This window comes from Stegastes partitus, unplaced genomic scaffold (assembly GCF_000690725.1).
Source record: "Stegastes partitus isolate 25-593 unplaced genomic scaffold, Stegastes_partitus-1.0.2 Scaffold21, whole genome shotgun sequence".
NCBI lineage: Eukaryota > Metazoa > Chordata > Actinopteri > Pomacentridae > Stegastes > Stegastes partitus.
In genome coordinates, this window is record NW_007577752.1 from 394363 (window position 1) to 416559 (window position 22197).

General features: G+C 42.3%; 1 protein-coding gene across 1 annotated transcript; it reads right to left on the reverse strand.

Moving 5' to 3' along the window:
- Window positions 1-651: 651 nt before the first annotated feature.
- On the reverse strand, window positions 652-20580 carry hsd17b12a (hydroxysteroid (17-beta) dehydrogenase 12a). Its single transcript, XM_008294075.1, has 11 exons — window positions 20280-20580; window positions 9487-9533; window positions 8310-8385; window positions 6506-6613; window positions 5427-5491; window positions 5122-5166; window positions 4600-4634; window positions 3644-3725; window positions 3393-3458; window positions 2360-2509; window positions 652-2042 (listed from the first exon to the last, which is right to left on the reverse strand). The coding sequence occupies exons 1-11, from the start codon at window positions 20455-20457 to the stop codon at window positions 1902-1904; spliced, it is 993 nt and encodes a 330-aa protein (XP_008292297.1). The 5' UTR covers window positions 20458-20580; the 3' UTR covers window positions 652-1901.
- Between the last annotated feature and the right edge of the window lie 1617 nt (window positions 20581-22197).

Here is a 22197-nt window from a genome sequence, read left to right on the forward strand (position 1 = left end):
AAGGTATGTGTGCCTCGTGTATCAATTTTATTTAAGTTACTTTATTCTTCAGAAATGTTCTTTACAGTATTTGAAGGTGAAACCCTGCACATTATGGTATTTCAAAAGTTGGAGTTAGCAGTTTTCGTCATTCAAAACATATTTATGAAATTAAACTAACCAGCAGCATATATTTAAGTATGGAGTTGTAATATAGCAGATTGTATGTTATCGTGTACAACAAGAGGCTGACAGGGAGCATTGTGCAAAGTGAAGTTTTATCATTTTAATATTAGATATTTTTACTTCAGTAAATTTTGGATTTAAATCAATCCAATATGGAAAAGAATAATTAAAAGCAGCTAAATCAATTGGCAGCACGTTGTTTCCGCGGGTTGCCTCACAGCTAGAAGGTCCTGGGTTGAATCTCGGCCAGGGATCTTTCTGTGTGGAGTTTGTGTGTTCTTTGTGTGCCTGCATGGGTTCTTACCAGGTACGCCGGCTTCCTCCCACAGTCCAAAGACATGCTGAGGTTAATTGGTGATTCTAAATCGTCATTAGGTGTGAATGTGAGTAAGCTTGGTGATCTCTCTTTACCCCAAATCAGCAAATCAAAGTCTTTAAATCTAACTTTTAACTCTCCGTTTAAAAAAAGAAAAGCAAAACACCATGCTCTTTGTCAAAGCTTTTATTAACAAACAGTAGAAAACATAAGTTGCCATCAGTGGGATAATTTCTGCGGCACATTTTATATGTAGAAATTCCATTTTTATTTTCCAAGCATATAAAAGACTTTAGAAAGGAAAAAACATTCACAAAAACACTTAGCTGAGGCACAGGTCAGACTACATCATATGAGGCACTGATTTGGTAACTAACGAGAAAAGAGGAGCAGTTCAGCACTTTACAGCAAACCTTTGGTTGTATGTGAACCAGTCTGTTTGTAAATGTGGAACCACAGGTAATGTTGTAAAACGTTCCAGTATTTATGTTTTAACTTTAAGTGGAGGGATTTCTGCACCACAGTCAACTGAGATTATTCTCCATTCCTATGAAATCTTCTCAAAACACATTTGAAAAACAAGTGACAGGTTGTCATTGTGACTAGAGGCAGAAAATAGAGTAACCGAGTAGCTCACATGGACATAGCACCAGTTGATAAGATCTTTTCATAATAAGTAAAACCACAAAGTACCCTTTCAGTTATTCTGACCACTTCCAGCAATAATGCAAGGAGAAAGGCACTTTAAAACAATGACAAAATTTGGCTTCGAACAAGCGATACACTGGTACAACAACAACCCACCACAAAATGTCATTTTAAACAGACTGTAAACTCACAATATCAAAAGAAAAAAAAGAAAAACAAAAAAAAAGAAAAAAGAAAGAGCCAATGCACAGTGAGCTGAGACATCCCAGTAAACTGGCATGATAGAAAGCAGATATTGTCATTTTTAAATATATTCATCAATTTGTAAACAGAACCAGGTTGGAAGCTAATGTTTAAAGTCTGAGTTTGGCTTTTCTGTCCATACAAATATAAAATAAATAATTATACACATCTATATTTATATAAAAAAAAGATCCCACCACCATTTTCCACTGCTTACAACAGCAGGTCACTTTTTTCGCCGTATCATTTCCACCATCAGTGTCAGTGACAAAAAAATATTCATGTCCTTTGCCAAGAGCAGCATTATATTATTGTTTCACCTCTGGCCCTCTTATTCCATTTCTCTCCAGACAAACAACAGTTTTAAATACAGTCACACATGCACTCTTATGCATGTTTACTGAAGGCACAAAGGGGAAATCTGAGGCAACCCTGGAGGATCAATTGCACACTTACACAATCTCTCCCTTCCCGAAACACTTCACCAGGACAAAGTTGAGAGGCTGCCTCATCTTCATCAGCCGTCTTCCTATTCACTCTTGAAACCCGCTCCATTCTTCTGCTCCCGCAGCTTCCTCCTGTGCAGGTATCCAGTACGCTGAAGACGGTTCATTCTGGCTCCCAGGAAAATAACAATACTGCTCGGCACCAGTTTGGTGGTCACCCAACCCTGTGATCATAGAAACAATACAAAAAGGGGTTACATTTACACTGTATTTGAATGAGAGCTTTCATGGTATTTTCTTTAATTGAAAGACATAAATGTAGTCATTTCTGAAAGCTTTTATATCAGTTGTATTGACTAAATGCAGCCTGCTTGTAATTGTATCTGAATATGGATTAAAAGTCACTCATAGGTTTAAAAACCAGCTGCTGAGAAAAGTAGTTCAGTCTTTTGTTTGACACTTGATAAATTAGAGTAATATTAGAGTTTAGTGAATGTATTCCTGCTTAGATTTTCATTTTTTTAAGGTTTCCATTTCTTACCATGACAGCATGGGGGAAGTAACCATTGGTCTGGCTCTGCAGACCCACAGTGGTGACCTCAGCGGCCACATAGCGCTCTGGGGTAGGCTTGTCTAGGGTGGGCTTTCTGATGCGTGTCATTTTAGTGGCCACAAAGAAGGGCAGCACGCTCTGCAGGAAGACAAAAAATAATAATTACAGTTGAGATGAGCTTTAAACTTGCCATTAAAAAATATCCTGGCCCAACAACAATTAAAACAAAATCAGAATATGACAAATTTCTTGATTAAAACCAACATTTCAGTCTTGCAGCTTGGGCACAAAGTTGTATTTTAAAGGCTGGCAATTCATGTGTCCTCCTCTGAGACTGAGCTCAACATACACTTTGCTCAAACTGCATAAAATCTTACTGCTAACTGTTGTTTCAGTTGAAACTCCTTTACACACTCCAACCACAAGGTGGCACATGAGTGAGGGACTTCAGAGGTGCTATAAACAGAACAAACCAGTCTTATGTGCAGCAACATATTTTTAAAAATACCACTGCTTGGAAGGCAACAATGCCACATCAGAGGCATTACTCAATCTGGATTTCATCACCCTTCAAGTAAGACTGGTTGGGAGCAACAAGTTTGATTTGGTAATTTATTGAGTTGAAAAGGCAAGTGAGTTCAGAGAACATCAGAGAAGCAGCTTTTTCAGCCTTTTTTACAGAGCCATTAGCAAATGTGGAACATGTTCACTTATGAGCCGAGATATTCAGGCAGTGATTCAACATGTAAGGAAAACATCCTTTAAATTTATGCTATTTTTAACCTCATAATAAATAAACACAAACGAGAATGATCAATGTGTCAAAGTTAGAAGTGGGATGTTGTAATGTTGCCACTGGTTTCATTTACACACACATATATATATATATATATAAAAGCTAAAAAAAAATGTTGAGTATGCCATTAATTGAAACCAAAAAAAGCCAAAACAAAAAAACCCCCAAAAAACACAAAGTGTGAAGTTGAGGGCTTAAGCTCCACCAGAAAAGTCCCGAACTCACCTGGATGATGATGCCCTGACGCCTGTACTCCTCCTGAAGGCCACGAGAGAAGAAATCCACAAAGGCCTGCACACAAAGAAGGTCACATTTAACTTGACAGTCTATAAAATGTTGTTGTTACCACTGTCTTTAAATGTGCACAGAAAGGTAGGATAGCTTGATGAAAGTATCACACACAAATGTAAACATTTGACTTCAAGGTAGAAGTGTTGCTTGTTTGTAAGTTACACAAGCCCAAATGTCACACATACCTTGGTTGCAGAGTAGACTGTCAGCAGAGGGACGGGGTACATGCCACTAGCGGAGGAAATGTTGAGGACAACGCCTTTGGATCTAAGAAAAAAAAAAAAAAACACAACAAGAAAAATGTAGAATTTTATTTTGTTGTCTGTGAGGCAAAGATGACACTCAAGAATGCAGCAGACACACGAGTGCTGAGAGAATTCATGACATTCCACGACTTAAACTTATCAGCAAAATGACATATCAGAAGGCTATAGTTAACTTCACATTTTGCAACATTAAAAAAAGCCTTGTGAAATCTTCAGTTTCAATGCTGCTGCTGTAACACAATTCTAAACAAGGCTTTCCTCAGGACCTGACCCCACCACAGTGGATAAATGTATTTTCAGAAGTGTTTCTAAGTCCTTATTTTTTCTCCACATCACATCCACAAACTTTCAATGATTTTCCAGGCCAGTGGGAACCCTGTGTCTATACACATTTAGCACACTGACAAATACACACAAAGTGATATTGCACACACTAAAACAGTGTGGTAGTGGCCCTGTGCGTTGCCATGGCAGCCTGTTGCTGCAGTGATGTAGTGGAGACGCTCCAGCCTCACACGGCACCAAATGTGCCTGCTCCGCTATTGGCCAGCAGGAATCACATGGGAACAGAGCAGCCAATCGGGTGGGAAAAGCACTTTGTGTGAATTGAAAGCTTGTCAGCATTGTGAACAAAGGAGGCGAGGGAAAGAGAGATGCAGTGATGGAAACGGCTCGGTGAGGATTTCTTGTCCTACTTCCCAGTAAAAGAGTCACCTTTGTAAAGTGTCATCTCCCAAATACTGTTTCTCACAAAACAAAAAGAGTTTTGTTTAATTTTGGGATTCCCTGTTTAGCTCTGTGCCAAGATTCTTCCTTTATGCCCAGGTTTGACTACAGTCGTGTCGCAAAACATGGAAGCCCATCATTTAACTCACCTTTCAGCCATTCTGGGCAGCACAAGACGGGTCATCTAAAAGAACAACAAGCTCAGTTAACAATCGCACAACTTAGGAAGGAGAACAAGGAGAAAGGGGAACGGAGGACAGAGTTTTATCTGAAAGAAAAAGACAAAAAGTAGGAGGGATAGAGAGAGACAGGCAGAGACCAGCAGAGAGAGGGAGAGAGAGGGAGAGAGAGAGAGAGAGAGAGAGAGAGAGAGAGAGAGAGAGAGAGAAAGAGAGAGAGAAAGAGAGAGAGAGAGATGCGTGGGTGGTGAGTACAGACAGCGTTGGTGTAGTCCACCGTTGCTTTGGGAACAACTGAGACACTGCAGGTACCATGGTATGAACAGCAGAAGAGGAGACAGGAAAAAGAATAGGAAAACAACAAAAAGGGCGAAAGTGATACCCATGGATGAGCTTTAAACAAGCACTTGGGGTGTGATATGAATCATCGGGCTGAGTGTAGTAGAGCAGAGATAAAGAGTACAAAGTCATCTGAGAAGGAGGCAAACTTACCTGGCACACTGAGGTCATGTTGACATTGATCATATTTGTGATAAACTGAAACACAGAAAGCACCAGTCAGCTAAACACTTACGTTAAATATTATACAAGACAGAGCAGGAAGACAAGCCAAGGAATAAAAAGAAGCGAAGTATTTGTAGACTTAATACAATACAAAACTAAACATTTTAATATTTATGTGCTTTTTTTTTTTTTTTTTTTTAGTTATTTCAAGGTCTTGAAGTCACAATAAACTAGCAGAAACTCAGAGCATCTATCAGCAAATAAAGAGGATATGATGTGAAAAACAAACTCACATCGTCCAGATCAGGAATGTGGAGGTAGTACTCGGGATAGGGATAAGACACACCAACATTGTTGACTGTTGAATGACAGAAGAGTGAGGAAAAAGCACAATTATTCTACTGTTTTATTAAATAACCTGAAGCTGGAGAACTTAAACTATCTTAAATATCTACCATGAGGTGGCAGCAAAAGCAAACAAGCTAGAAATAGGCATTTACTCCACAGTAGACACAGCCACACCTTGCAACCAGTAGAGCACAACTGGTATCATAAAAAAGAACAAAGAGTACCTTAAATGTTTAGTTGAAAAGTACAACGTGAACTCGAGAGTCTCAACATGTAAATGTTATATCAACAGCTCTGATTTTAGTGCACCTGTAAACATGTGACACAACTTGATTTATCAGTGTCCGAAAGACGTTTGCTGAAATGTCTCTGAAGCTTAAACTCAAGACAGACATTGAAAATGAAAGAGCCTCAGAGATGTGGAAGATGGGGAGAGATTATTGATTCGATGGTTAGATGGTAAAGAAACTGCACACTGCCACAGCGCAGACCTTAAACATGACCCTGTCAGTAGTAAGTGCAACACTGCCAACTTTTCCTTTTCAGTGACGCTATAAAGATGTGAATTCAAGTATCTCAAAAAAAGTGAACCTACTTTGCTCAACACACAATAAGAATCTATATAGTGAAACGTAAAAAACGCCCTGCCAACAGTTGTACAAGTCACAACACCCTTCAACCCCATGAATTCTGTCAAATTTCTAAAATGCTCATGACTGTGAACATTTCACCACATGCTGTCAACACAAGCTATCTCATGCTGCTTGAATGCACATGTTGAGGGAGTGTCATGTGCTCGTAGTGGAATTGGCATGCAGTTTGTCTTGTGGTGTCGCTTTACCCTTTGGGAGATGTCTTTAGTCTTTGTCTCTTTGCAATATAACTGTTCACGACACTGAAGACAAGACGAGGTCAACATGTAGACATGTATAACCTGCAAGTCTTCACTGGAAACAGCAGAGGGATAAATCTATACACTCTCTTGTCATTAGGAGACAGAAAAGTTGCAACCATCTGTTCTTACCGAGAACACCGATCTCCAGACCAGCCAGCCCCACCTCAATCTTTGGGTAGATGTCTGTCCTGCCAAAGTCGACGGCAATAGTCCTGGTCTCCACTTTATACTGCTCCTCTATCAAGGGGTAAAAGAAGTATCCAAGTTAAAATGATATCTAGGTGTAGAAATGAGCAAAAAGTGTTTTAAACTGCAGATATCAAAGTTACATCCTGCAAATGGTGTGCAAACAAAAACAAAGCCAAGAAGGCGGCATGTTTCAGATCATTCGTTGTAGTGGGCAATGCCTTTACACCACACATTCATACCATGAATCACAAATCAGCCAGCACTTTGTGCAAAAGCTGATTACATAGCCCAACAACAGAGCAATCCTCTGTTTCAAAACCTTCAATCCATTCAAACGAATGAAGCATGAAACCAGCCACTGTCTGGCTCCAACTGAAGAGGGCACTGTGTACCAACAAACCAGCCGAGTGGTCTTCTCCCCCTCCTCCCTCCACTACCTCGTCATGTTTGACGCGCCTGCTGCAATTAGAATTTATTGTCCAAAGACTCGTTTAGCTGATAGGTGGCCGAGGGAGTTATAAGAGGAAAATTCCTGGGATGTGCCCTGGCAAAGGCCAGTAGTGTGTCAGTGTGTGTTCAGTCAGACTTGAGACCAGATTAAAACCTGAGAAGGATGTGAGGTGGGGGTGAGTACAATAAATTTAACAAAAAAAAAAGAGGCTTATGGGTTGGAGTCTCCCTGAAATCTGTATCCAGCTCAGATCATTGATCAAGAAAATGAAAAAAGCAGCTGGTGACATGATGGCAAAGAAGCAGAAATATTAAGTCTGAGGCTGCCAAATTGGAGGAGAAATTTGGGATTGCCAGCAGGTGCGACGAGTCAAAATGAGACGATTGTGAAACATAAAGGAGAGGCACGTTCAACAATAAAATTATAGGTGGGACAGGGTGGGTTGCCCTGTTACATGCTAAGGAGGGCGGTTTTGTCAGACTAATCGTGAGGGAGGAGTGCCAGACTTTGGCACGCCGCACCCTGCTCGTGACTACCCATCAGCCCCCTCTGTGGACTTGAAGCACGACAGGGGAAATTGCGCTGTGGGAGACGTCAGAGACAGATGGAAAGAGAGCGAGTCGGGGAGAGGGCACCATTAATGGGAGGGGGGACATTCACTATTCAGTCTCTGTTTTAATCTGGAGACAAGCCAGCATGGAAGAGGACAAAAGTTTTGCCTGTCATATGGACACTCATTTTACAACTTGTTTTGGACTTGAATGAGACAAGCCAAGTCTGTTTGTAGCAAATATCTCAAAACAGGTTGGTCCATGATTTTCCACTTCATTGGGCCAGATATTTAATCTGTCTTTCTTCATGTGAACAGTGAGGGAGTAAAAACACAGCCTGCTTTGTTGGCTGCAGGTTTTAAACTCACCAGAATTCTAACAGAATGAAGGCTTGACTTAGCAGGATGCACAAGAGCGTGAAAAATGGGATTTGGAGGAAACTACTCACAAAATGACACACTGCGTAAAACAAATACATTGTGTTGAAAAGGAGAGCTATTACATCCACAATGTTGTGCACAGGGTGACGGTGGGTTTTTTTAAACTCACTTTTCTGTTTTCACTATGCGCTAACTCCTTATGCAGAACATATGCCCTTCTATCGAGGCCTGGGAGACCCTGTAGCCCACAGGCTGGGAGGTTGCACGTCACACACATCCTCATCAACCCACTCGCTGTGCTTTAAACCCCAAACAGCTTTCCATGATGTTGTGGAGACAAACACACTTTTATGCACACTTACCAAGCGACCTTGCAACGTCATCCAGCTTGTCCTGGGAGCGACTGATCAACATCATTGCAAATCCTCGACGAGCCAGCTAGAAAGGAAAAACCGGTTAGTAACAGCTCTACAGGTTTGATCATAATTTTATTGCACTGAGAACAATGTCACATACATCCTCCTCTCAAGTGAAATAGTGTTTCTGTTGATTATGATGACATGATGTGTTCTTTATAAAAGCGTGCCGACGAAGGCAGCAGATTTGTCAGGTTGTTGCTGCCTTTTTTTCTGACTTTGTTTCAGAGAAGTTTGATAAAGTCATAAGAAGTGGTAACTATAGATGGTAACAAGAGGAGCAAACACATCATGCAATAATGTATATGATGTAAAAACATTTTTTCTTAAATATGTGTTTTTCAACTTTCTACAAGTACACCACGACTCTGAAGCAAATTCATGATCATCTATCTCCACTTTTATGTAAAAACACACTGGTTTTGCTCAGTTTTTCAGAAACATGCTTCCAGAAGAGAGACTTCAGAGTGGAAAGAATGTGTACATTAAATCAGAATGGACTATTTTCACTGCAGATTTTTTGATTTGTTGCACATGTGAGGGCTTTCTTCTACTTAGGGAGGATGTGTTTTGTGCATGCTGGTTCACCATCATAACGTACTGAGACACTCATTCCCAACAGTGACAAGTCACAATATCTGTTGTAAAAAAAGTTGGGGCTTCAATATGCAAACTATTTACAGTGAGGTAATCTGTTTGCGCATCTCAAATTATTGGAAATGATGCTCTTCCATATGAAAGCATACCTTAATATTCTGCATACATTTACTGGATAAAACTGTGGCCTGCTGTTGTGTGACAAGCAGCTAGCCCTGCAGTAGCACCAACAGCAACAGCATGAGTCAAAGGCCCTACATGACTATATTGTACAGCCAGCTCGCCCACACTGGTATGAGCCAAACACGTGGCAGGGTAGCCCCTGTTCAACGTGTGCTTGTTACCTCTGTTGGTAAGCCTATGTTGAAGTGTGTGTGTTTACGTGTGTGAGGACTCTCTTACACGTTAATAGGCCTGTAAGAGCTCTCCCCTACCGTGGCCTCTGAGTGAACATGGTGCGTGTATGTGCATGAGTCACAGCTTTTCCGTGAAAGAAATGAAATAAATAAGGGTCCAGGAGCCTCACCTCCTCCGCATAGGATTTCCCGATTCCATCCGTGGCTCCCGTCACAACTGCAGAGAAACAGAAAGAAGAAGAAAAAAGAAAAGAAAAAAGGTCATTAGGTTGTCTTGGTACACTTTCACAGAAGGGCAGGGCCAAGTCAAATTCTGTTCAGTTAATAAGTATGCTCCTTAAAATCTGAAACAAAAATACTGAATTGGTTTTGAAAGAATGATTTGATTGAAATCATGGTTTCGGTTTTCTTCTCAGTTTGAGTAATCTTAGTCTAACCCTGCCGAAAGGCTTCAGCCATGTTATATCAGCAACCCTGACAAGTCACTGTACACCGACTTACTGCTTTGGTACTACGTTACCTGTAGTGTTTGTTATTTTTGCATTGCAGCTTTCACACATGAACATGAACACACACGTGTTCTGAAACCCATGGCACATGCTCAAATCAAGTTTGGCTACTTGCAACCATCACCAATATGGTTTAAACTTCAACATGGAGTTAATTCAGAGGACTTCACGGGTGAAAAACAGTACTGTAAAGCAAATCAGATGGCAGACATATCCCACAATACTATCCACCTGCTCTATAATGACAGCTTTTTCATCAGTCAAATAACACTTCCTGTGGATGAGATGCTTAACGTGCACACACGCAAGTGAGTGTGTAGATCACTTTTGGCGCAGAGATGCATATAATACAGCCTAAGATGGTATAGATAGGAGACAAATCATCAAGACTGAGCTACAAAGACAACCAAGGGAACAGAGATTATAAAGAGGTGGAGATGAAATGGTATAGATTAAAGTAGAACAAAGATAGAAGCCAGTATAGGATTCACAAAGCCCTCAACACCCACTGATACCTCACTGGGAGCAGCTCCTGTGATCTAAAACAATACGATTTCCAGCACATGAACACAGCCTCAAATCACCTATCAGTTTTATATACTGACAAATCTGACTGGCGAGGTTAAATCAGGTGTGTCTAGTTTAGAGAAAAGGTGGAGGAAGGAGAATGCTGGCAAATCAGTGAGGTGCAGAACAGTTCGGTAAAAGCAGAGGATTTCTTAGAAGCACAACAAAAGATGGTAAAGAGGCTGAAGTGTGAGGAGACGGAAGCAGAGAGAGGAGCTGATGTTCTTCTTGTGTTCAGAGTTCTCCTCACCTTGTCAAGCAAGCAGGGCTATTTTTAAACACTCACTGCCCACCAACCCCAGCCCCTGCTTGACTGACGGAGGATGGTGGGGAGAAAGGATGGAGGGAAGGAAGACAGAAGGCAGGTAGAGAAATGAACATAGGACAAAAAAAAAAAAAAAAAATTCATTTGGTGCTCACAGACAACATGTAGGACAAAGAATGAGTTGTGAAGCAAAATGGGAATATTTTGTTCCCTTTGATATTGAGGTGGGTGGTGTCATCACACCAAGATCTTAAGAGCTCTAAAAAAAATAAAAAAAAAAAAAAAAAAAAAAGGGTGTGGTGGTGAGGGGGAGATTGGGGTACTCACGAATATACACACACAGTTGTGAATCATGAATATATTAGCACGGCTTGATGAAAGATTAATAGAGGTAGAGGACATTCTCTGGCAAAGAGCTGGAGAGCTGGAAAAAGAGACAAGATGAGAGAGGGGATGCAGAGAGGAGGGAGTGATGACGAACATTGAGCAGGAGAAAGGAGGAGGGTGAAGTGGGGTAGGGAGGGTGGGGGGGAGACGGGGGGTGATGAGGGATCCTAGGGGCGGCTAAAAATAGAACTGGAGCGAAGCAAGAGAACGAATGAGTGAAGGAGAAAGACAGAATAGAGATCGCGGTGGAGGAGAGGGGGAGAAGGAGGGGAGGGGGAGAGAGAAGAACAAGTGAGTGAATGAGAGAAGAGGAGTGAGAGCGAGTAGCACAAAGTCAAAAGTGAAAAGAGAGCAGAATCCCTGGTTATTTTTAAACCTCCCCCATGTTAAGAATGAAATGCTCCGTGGCAGAAAAGCCTCAATGGGCGCAGGCTGTACCAAGTCAGCCCCTCGCTGCAGATGCAGGTGGAGGCAAATAGAAGCTGGGAGAGGCTACAGTTGCTGCAAAGTAAAATGGCTTGAGGGTGGGGGGACAATCCCCGTCGATATGATGATGAAGTGGATAAAGTTTATTTGCTTTATGAGCTACAGAGTTCATATTCAACACAAATCCACGACACTGGAAATGATGCATGTGATGGACGACAGGTGGAAACCTCATTTCCAAAAAGAGGACTGTAAAATCAGCCTCTTTGTTATAACTATCATGCAAGTTTAAAGCTTAATTCAAGAGTATTCAAGAAGTATAACAAACACAGTGTAGAAGAGAAGAGCATGAAACTGTTTCATGATCATGACAATCAAAAAGGCTGCCAGAGATAACTGCAAGACAGGCTTTTCTGAGGTACCTTGTATGAACATGTGAGGTAATGTCCTACTGATGATAGGCACCTTCTTTGACTCTTTAACTAGAACCATGGATTCCATCGAGGAATAAATGACAAGCAATGACAGCTGAAACTAAGAGCAAGAACAAAACAACATAAAACGCACGAAGAAGCCGCAGTGCACCGACCACATTCCTGTCACAAGGGAATGCACCATTTGCCCCCATACAAAGACAGTTGGGACGCTTGACGTTCTCTTGCATGACTGAGTTACAGGTGCAGAGAACTCCACCTGTATGCTGGAATGCATCAAGAGTGAACCAAAATGCACGTACAGCGTCACTTTTGGAACTTTAAATGAGGTGTGCGTGCAAGAATGTGTTAAGTACTAATAATGCAGGCACAACATCACCTTTTGAACTTATACATGACACCTGTGTGCCATGTGTCAGATGCATGTCGTGCAGAATGCAAAAGTTGTGTCACTCCTCCAGCTTTCCAGTCTTATTTCTAAGTGAGCATTTTAAGTGGAAAATTTCCACTCTGCAAGTTTGTGCCATTTGAACTATAGTGTTGAGGTAAACCAGTCAGGTTCCAGTTTGCTTTATCTTTAAATGTATCCAATACGTAAAGTTAAAATTAAAAAGACATTTTTATTCTGACACGGTCACAGTGCATGTATGGAAAAAAAAAACCCACATAATTTAAGCACTAGTACAAGGATCTGCCTATTTAATGATACTACTGATACGAATGAATGAATGAATGACAAGAAAAATTATCTTTTTTGTCCACTCAAGGTATTTTCTTGCTCTAACAGACAAAACAGCAACAAAAAACTAAACTGCATCAGCAGGATATTGGAATTACGATTAAGAAAGAATGTAGAACTAATATGGAGGAGATTTTGTTGAAATGTGTAAAAAAACAAAACAAAAGCAGGATGCAAGTTATGCTGGAGTCAATTAACAAGTAATTTCTCCTCTTCAGAGAAAAGACAAGAATCAAAAAAAAAAAAAAAACCTAAGGGGACAATAAGAACTTCTAAATAAATTTAGCCATCACCGGTGCAACAGATACGAGAAGAAAATATTCTGGGTTCTAAGCAGAGTAGCCTGTCAGATATATGGGTTTAAGTACGCAATGTTCAAAAATCCCATTATTCACGTCAGTCAAACACACGCCCATATGTATATCTCCCAGTGTTCCCAGCAGGATATAATTCCCCTCACGTGAGCAATGCATTACATCAGTGACACACAGATATAATGTAACAAAGAAGGATCTACGCAAGCAAGCACGTGAGTGACAGCAGCACTGACGCTCACACGCAGACAACAAAGGGTGAATGTGTGTGGATGGGGGCAACCACGTATGAAAGTGCTGTGTGCAATGAAAAAAAAAAAAAATGGAGATGCAGGAGAGGGCTTTGAAAAGCAGTGTGTGAATCCATGAATGCATGCGCTGGCAGGAGTGGATGTGTGCACTGCTGCCTCTCATTCATTCCTAGCAACGGTACTCTGAACCCAGTTTCCCCCATTCCAACACCTCTGAGAAAACTGGTCCACCACGCTGGCTTTGAGGCGCCCTGATGGGGGCGCGTTTGCACCACAGCTCTGCTGTGCTTAGTGCTGCACAACACGTCCAGAGGTATTGACATCCCCCAGCCTTTCCTGTCTCCCTCCCTCCCTCCTCAGCAGTGGAGCAGCCCCTGCCGCTGCCTGCTCACTATTCTGAGGGTCTAAAAAAAGCAGCAGGAGGAGTAAAAATAGCAGCGCCTGCACTGCCTCGTCTGGGAGCTGCCTGCTTGCCTGCCTGCTGCAACACCTGAATACCAACAAGATCCCCCACCATCATTGCCACGACGGCCAGGCTGCTGCTGCATCCTGAGCCCTCCACCTAAAGCCCCGATGCCAGCATGAGCACTGCAGGCTTGGGGAAAAAAAGAAACACAGAAGATCTAAACTGGTGAGCAGGGGGAAAAGAACAGAACAACCACAAATACCTTATCTGCTGATATTTGTGAAAAATCTTTGATTCAGAATAACGTGGATGGCATGAGAAGGCACGAGTGTGAACATGAGCAGCTTATACTCAAAGATAAAAGAAAACCTTTCTGAATATGGTCATTTAGATTTCTGTACCTGATCATTCACTCACAAGACGGTGTGGTGATTAGTAAAAATAAGTTAATCTAGTTCTTAGTTGTAGAGAGCACTGGAATGGTTACCCACAGGGTAAGCTATTCTATTTTATTTTGGACGAATGAACTTACACAAAGACAGAGGACCAAACTAAAATGAGTGCGAAAACTCCTCATAACCCTCCCCACCACCGCCGAACCCCCAATTAAGATTCTCAGTGAGGAGAGACTGCGGTCCTTGTATGCCCCACTCTCGTTACGTACTGTTATGTAATCTGTCGCACCCCAAACTCGCCTATCAACGAGCAGCCCCTCCTACCTCAGAGGGAGAGAAAAAAAAAAAAAAAAAAAAGAGAGAGAGATGGAGGGAGGGATGCAGCAGAAGATCCAAAGACAGAGCCCCCCCCTCACCTCATCCCTCACCCAAAACACTCACCCCATTCTCCATCCGCCCACCTTCCACATTCAAACGCACACACATGCTGCTTTAATTAGCAGAGGAGGAAAGTCACATGGTTAGCATAAAAGTCGACAAAAATAAAGCTTGATCAGGCCGGGGGAGAGGGAAAGATGAGGTGAGGGAGGGTGAGAGACAGAGAGAGAGAAAAAGAGAACATGTACTTCAGAGCTGCCCAAGATAGAACCAGCATCTATATTTGGGTACAGAGCAAAAATAGTCCTGTCCCCCCTCCCTCCTCTGGTCACATGCCTTGTTTAAAATCAATTTCTTTCACCACAACTACTTGGTTTTAGACAAGGTGATTTTTGAGCAGCAAACAAACTTTGGCTATTTGACCGTGTGCTTTTAAGAACAGACTGTACTGTGTGGAGGTTTTCATTTCAAACAAAGCCTAAAGCAAGTGATTCAACTTTATTAGTCCGTCCTTTGGCTGAAGGGGTGTTAATCAGTGAAATCACCTGCTGGAGTCTTTGATGGTAGGCATGACAACCTGCAAGCACTCAGACCTCAACGTTGCAGGAGTGAAAAGACCCATTGTATCATTTACATCCCTGAATTAGTGATACAACTCATACTAGTGGATGCAACGATGTGAAGTTACTCTAAAGCTAGTATTTAAAGACTTGAACCACACATAAAAGTATGGGAATCCGCTGTGCAACAGTTTCATCTCCTACACTCCCCATGTACGTCATGATGGGACTTTATTTGTTGGGTAATGAAAACAGAACAGAACATGATTTCATGCAGCACATTCCTCTGCTTGGGTTCGTCTCAGTAAGACTGACACCCAAAACCCTGAAGTACACTTCAACAGATACTCACAACTGAACAAACTGCCTTTCTGGTATGTTTGAGTGTAGCTTGTTGTGTCACTTTACAAAGGCCAATAAACCACAGACTCCAAATATGCTGGCAGTCAAGTATAGTACGTTTAGACAACTTGTATAAGCAGTTACTTTGTTATTGAACTTGATTCCCTTTGCAAAATGTAGTCAAGCTAGAACTCAGTTAAAGTGATGGGTGCCTGCAACTTGATGTGCAAATAAAAAGCATTCTGAGAGTCGCTGGGGCTTCAGCTGCAAAGATTTTACAGCCACTTGTACGCTGCTCTGTCTAAGGAACTTGTGCCGATGCAGATCATCACCTCACCTTTATTTTTTGAGAAGCTTCAGCTTCTTTGTCAGCGCAGAGCCTTCAAATGGCAATTTAAAGTTCAAACACTTTGTTGATCAGCAGCGAGTTGACTGTAATAAAACGCAAACACGCCCGTGACCCAACTTTTTGTAGAGATTTGCCTCTTACCTTATATCTGATATTTAACTGACATAATTTGGGCTCCTGACTATTAGGTGTGAATCAGACTGCATAAATACTAAACAATTAATCAAAAAAATATTAAACATATTTATGACACAAACGATCATTTGTTTAAACAAGTTATGTTCAAAAAATGACTGAAATCATTCAGAAGTAACTAGAAGAAGAAACTATACTTCTTAAACTGTTCTTTTAGTCTTGGTGCATTCATTTTAATGTGATATGACAAAGAAAAGCACGAGTGTTTGTGAAGCTACAGCATTAACAGTTAATATGTGCATTGTTGTTTTTAAAAAAAATAAAGATGAACTGTGCATTGACAAATATCAGTGTTGGACAGAAATTAAATATCTAAATGCTATGAAATACAAAATTAATGGAGGGGGAATTCTGTGGTGACACATTGTAAGAAGGTGTTCGTGATCATGATCAATGAGGAAAAATTAAAGTGAAGAAGGGAACAACATTCTGAGAGGAGCGGTACTGTAGCTACAAAGAGCAAAATATAGAGAAACAGCCACACTTGGTGGATGGGGAGTTGGGTGAGACGAAGTGAGCGAGGGGGGAGGGATTGAGAAGGGCTTGAAATGAGAGAGATGCAGAGGATTTTTCTCTCTCCCTTTTTTTTTTTTTTAAACCAAGCATCCCTGGCTGCAGCACGTGTCACAGAGCGTGTTCATCACATGAACAGCAGTGTTCTCTTTCTCTCCGCCCACACACTCTCTCACACACACAAAGCACTAGGGGGAAGCACATTCACAAGGATGAAGAAGTGGAGACCCTGCCTCAGTTGAAACGCGCACACACACACACGGATAAATTTCATTCACATGTGTGCATTTTCCTTACCATGAATGAAGCCTAATGCCTATTCATAAAAAAGATACACAGAACATTATTATCACACAATAATTAATAGCGTCTGCAACTGACTCGCCCACAGCTTGTGTTGGTAAACATGGATGCAGCAAATGTGTATTCCCGGAGCCAAATCAAACTCAAGCAAATTCTTGCGTAAGTGCTGACCCAAGTCTTTGTCACTCTTGTGCTGTACTGATGAATGGCTGCATCCTTCTTATATAATAGGACCATTTTCTCAATAAACTCTAATGTCAAAGGGGGGAGGGGGCACTTCTAAGGCGCATGTCACGTCACTATCCCTCCCCCCCTTTGCAAAAAGCTCCCTTTGGTCTAATTTATTTCCCTATAATGGAGTTTCGCACACACGCAACAGGACAGACACTGGCTCCCTTATATAATATGGCATGCTGAGGGCCAAGACTGGAGGAGGGAGTGGAGAGGAGAAAACTGAGCACTACTACACATTAGATTGAAAAGCTGCTTCACTGGAAGCAGAAATACGCAACACTGCATCATTTAAAAAAACATCTGTTTAAAAATAATCTTAAAATGTTCAGACTGAATGTCCTTTTAAAAGACAGATTCTTGCACATTGTTGAAAATATTTAAAATTTCTTCTGGTGCATTGATTCATTTCTAAAATCTGCAAGAATTTATTTTTGAAAAAAGGTTCAAAAAGTATTTAACGACCATTCGTTCACTCAGGATTGAAAAGAACGAAAAGCTGAGCTGCAGACATGGTTTGGGCTGACAGCAGGTTTGTGGAAACAGTGCAGCAGAAAGGCTGGGGAAGCCGCCTTGACTCATGCTGCAGCTCTGCTGTTCTGCCACTAGGAGTCCCAAACACTAAGGGGAAGACCAGTCATTGGCAGAGGAACTCCAGAGAAATCCCTGCTCTGCTCTGTTCTGCTCTGCATGTGAGAGCTGCAGAGCTTCAGCACAGACACAGATAGTGCAGTGATTACATGAAAAACTGACAAGTTTCCTCAAACCAAAGAATATCAACTGCAAACCTGCTTGCAGAAAAGGGAAGTTATTCTTATCTGATCCACTTTTAAGAGATTTTTTTTACCTGCACTATCCACCTGCCCATGCTCAAGCCTATCTGACCAGGAAATAGCACAGCTGCCTCGTGTTTAACCACCATGTGTGGTTGTAGAAAACACATGTTTAAAGGATGAGTCAAGTCATGAAACTTTTCTGGTTGTTCTAGAGAGCAAGTCCATCTAAGTATTGGTTCTATAGAACCAATTCTTAGATTCATATATAGATTCATATATAGATTCATTAAATTCTTAGAATCATACATGATTGGGGGGAAAAAACAGAGTTCTTACTTTTATTATTTAAAAGATTGAGTTTACTGTAGCTGCTAAAATCTCACATAATCAGCCACTTGCTACAAGTCTACAGTTTGCATTAAAAGTGGAAGGCTGTTGGTTAATAGATATATTTCCTCATCTACACTCTTAGAGTGACATGACTTTTCAACCTTCCTGTTTGTGTTGTATGTGGCACAGTCAGAATTTACTTGCTTAGATATAAATAAAGGTTTGTAAACCCTGACATCTCTCGAGAAAAAAACTGGATTCAGATGTGGAGTATAACTAATAGAAGTCAGAGGACGATTTCTTTAGAGCGAAGTAAAACTCGACAAGGCTTGACACATGCTTCATGGATATTAAAATAAAGAAGCTCCGAGACTATTCACGTGTTAGAGGTAGTAAAACTTGTTACAACATGCGTCTCTGTCGTTAGGTGAAAGGTGGGGACAAGGAGTCTCACCACTTGCGTAAAAGACATATCACACCACTGCCTAAACTGAGCAGACCTGCGCATCTGGTACAACCAGCTGAGGAGGACACCTCATCCCTAACGCACAGCTACACCCCCACCCCTGCTCACTCACACACCTGTTCACCTCCTGCCATCTCCAACCGCTGTGATTGGAAACAAACACCAGACTTGTCAGACTGGTGGCAGGCAATTGGTTTCAGGGAGTGGCGTGCAAGTTCACGAAAAGAGTAGACAAGAACAAATGCGACGCTGTGGAAAAGTTGGATAACCGTTTTTTTTCCACGAGCCTTTAGGTGAACTACATAAGAATCATTCGCTGAAATGCACCTTTCAGGAGTTTCCCCTTCACTCTTAACGCCGAGCATGTTGGGGATAACATTTGATGCACCAAAAACTGGCTCATAGAATAAAATTATATAAACACAAGAAATCACTTTTGGTTTCTTAAGAATGCGAGAGATAAACCTCGAGTGCGAAGTTAGTGCTATATCTGACAAGGCACTGGGGGTGGTGGAGGTGGAGTGAAGGTGGTGATCACAATTTCTATACGGCCAATGGATGACGAAGCGATGAACAAGCGCATGACTCATCAGTGTGCACCGGTATTCCTCCGCATCTTCCATCAGAATCAGTAAAAATGTGCATTAGTCATTCCTAAAAGCACCCTACCTTTGCGTCATGCATTTCATTCCTTCTTATGGCGCACAGGGCATCAATTAAACATCCATTTAATAAATAAATAAATAAAAACGCCGATTTGGAGATGAAGTGCGTCACGGTGCACAGATAAACATCTGTGTTATTAAAAAAACACACACACAACAGCCATTCAGAACATCCGCCTGGTTTTTGGATGACAGAAAGGGGGAGAATATCGACCTATCCCGATGCGAGGGAGAGTGGCTGGCAAATTGCGCAGCAAGAGGCTCCAGACGCAGCAGTCTTCTCCACATAGGAGACTAGAGAAGTGGGTCAAGCCATGGCAGGGCGATTCCTATGAGACTAGTCTCCACCAAACCAAAATATACTCATGTTTGACGGCTAAATCACTCCCATTTGGCCAAAAAGTGCACTAAACAGTCAAATCCTACATATGACACTCTAGTTTTAGCAAACAATATGTAGGGCAAACGGAAGGAATGATTTAAAAGAAACCGACGACACAAACAAAAGAATGACTAAATATCGCCTGAATATTTAGATATACAAAGTAAAAAAATAGATTAACACACGTGTCAGAATGACAGACAAAGCACTCCAGTGTGACACAGATAAGTGAAAAATTATCTAGATGTAGGTCACATTTTAATTAAGCATATGGGTTTGTCCTACATCATGCGGATGGGCTAATGTGGTTCAGTAGTGCTCTGGCTGAGAGCTCACCCACATAAAACAGCTCTCTGAAAAGTGCGCATAGCCTGCGCAATTTGGCTCCTGGCTCACCAATGTGGGGCATCCCCCCACCGCTCCAAATGTGGGTGAAAACGCTGATTGGAGCCCCTGGCAGCAGACGGTGCTGTGTTTGACGCGAGGAGGAAGAAAAAGCACAATTGAGCTAATAAGGACCATTATCTTGTCAGTCAATCAGCTGCTTACCTGCGCTTGTTACGCAACACCAGCCTCCCCTTGAATTAAGCCACACACAAAAAAAGAAGGAAAAAAAAAACGCACAAGAACGCAGCTTTTTCTCTGTGCCAAAGTGAAGTTTGAGCTCAATAACCTCATTCTTGTGTTTGCACGTCGAGTCCACCTGCCTACTTCTGAGCTGCCCTCTTCGTGACCGTGATGTGCTGTAGGTGGCGTGAAAATTTATGTGACCCCACTCACCTGCCCATTTGCCCAGCTTCGGAGAGAGCAGCTGCCCATTTCCCCAGACCCAGATCCTAAAGCCTGAGATGAGCCTGTAGAGCAGCCACAGCGCCAGGGAGGCCACAGTGAACGCACCGACCCAGAAGAGAGGCGTCTCGGCCCTGCGGATCATCTCCTCCACGTTCATCCAGTTCATGGCAGCGGCTCTCGGTGACTCGGCGTGTGTGAGAGTGTGTATGTGGAGACCTCAATTTTAGGCAATGTGCTCTAATTTCCAAGCCACAACGTGAGAGAGAGTCCCTTTATAAGGAGGTTGTAGCATCACACACACTCCCCCAACACTTGTCTAGCCTGATTTAAAGCGCACCGCCCACCTCCTACTCCGCGCCGCCCTCCGCCACTCTTCACTGGCTGCAGCGGCTGCTCCTCCGCACGTCCGCCCCTCCGGTAGGCGCATTTACATGTCAGACAAGTCCAGAGCTTCCCCCATTCATTCGATTTTCTGTATGAAGCAGGGTGGGTCAAAGGGAGACCGGAATGAGGAGCGATTGGGCAAACATTACGGCAGCTCCCATCCGGAGTCTGTCATTGGCTCCCACCAGAACAGGTTTGACGGTTTCAGTCAGGATTATGAAACCCTCCAAACCCACGCTCTCGGAAAAAAAACTGCCCACACCACTTTATGAATGAAAGGATGCTCTCATTGGTGAAAAATGTGCGCGTCCTCCCGCCCCATCGAGAGCATTTGGAGGCAGGTTATTGGCTAAACTGATGCCAGTCTGTGAGGTCAGCCTGCTTCCAAGTAGACATGAGTCACTCTTCTATTTTAAGTATTCAGTCTGCATCATACTGCTGATAACCACAGAAAAATGTAGAAATCAGGTGCACCGAGGCATTCTGACTCTTAGATTCGCTCGTGTTTGCGCCAGAGCACTCTTCTACACTCTCCTCTGCCGCAACATGCAAGTACGAGCTCTTCGTGAGGAAAAACTACAAGCCCCAGCTCCACTCTCTAGCCTTTTTCCCACTCTCGCGAGATTGCCCCATAGTCGTAAGTTCCCCATCCAAAACATTGAGCAAGCGGGGAGATGAGATGTGATGTGTGTGTGCGTGTGTTACATAAACACTGAGACAGGCAAGTGGATATCCATCGCTTTATTTCACTATACTTCACATTCCCACGTTCACGAATGATCCAGTCCTGCTCACACACACCCGATGCTTCACCACATCCGACTGTCACGATTCTCTCAGCAGTATGTGCTCTCTGCCCCCCCCTCCCTCCCCACCAACTCCGACCTACAGAGGCTACTTGCAACAGCATTTTTTAGTCTCCAGCACACCCCATCTGCCGCCATGCTCCCCGTCTGTCTCTCTCAGACACACACAAACTAAACATGAAATCCTGACAAACCGAGGCTCTGTGGCACAAAGCAAAGCCTGTCATATACTCAGCAGAGGGACAAGAGTATAAAAATGTGTCCACATGCCGACCTGCATCATGCAGCTGCTCGCATTCTTTGACACAAGTGGAGGGATCGAAGTCAACGTGACACCGAGAAAAGGAGCAGCAAGTTGTGTAACGCTTTCAAAAGGGGGTGAAATTAAATGTATTAGTGACTAGCTGTCTCTCAGTCAGGTTACAAAGTGAAGAGTAAAATACAGTTTACAAATATAAAATAATCTTTACAAAAATCTATTTTCTGGCACTCATTTGAAGAATTTGTACCCTGGCATCACTGCACAGCCAATATCAGCCAGTTCAACAAATATTTACAGGCTCTAACATGCACCCATATTTTGAAAACAGACATTTACAGGAATGTTCGCATGATAAACAAGCATAGTGTGGCACAGCCAACAAAATTACATGAGTTTTTCAGGAGAGACACAATTAATTTTACATTTTCTTTGAACAGATTATAATTAAATATCA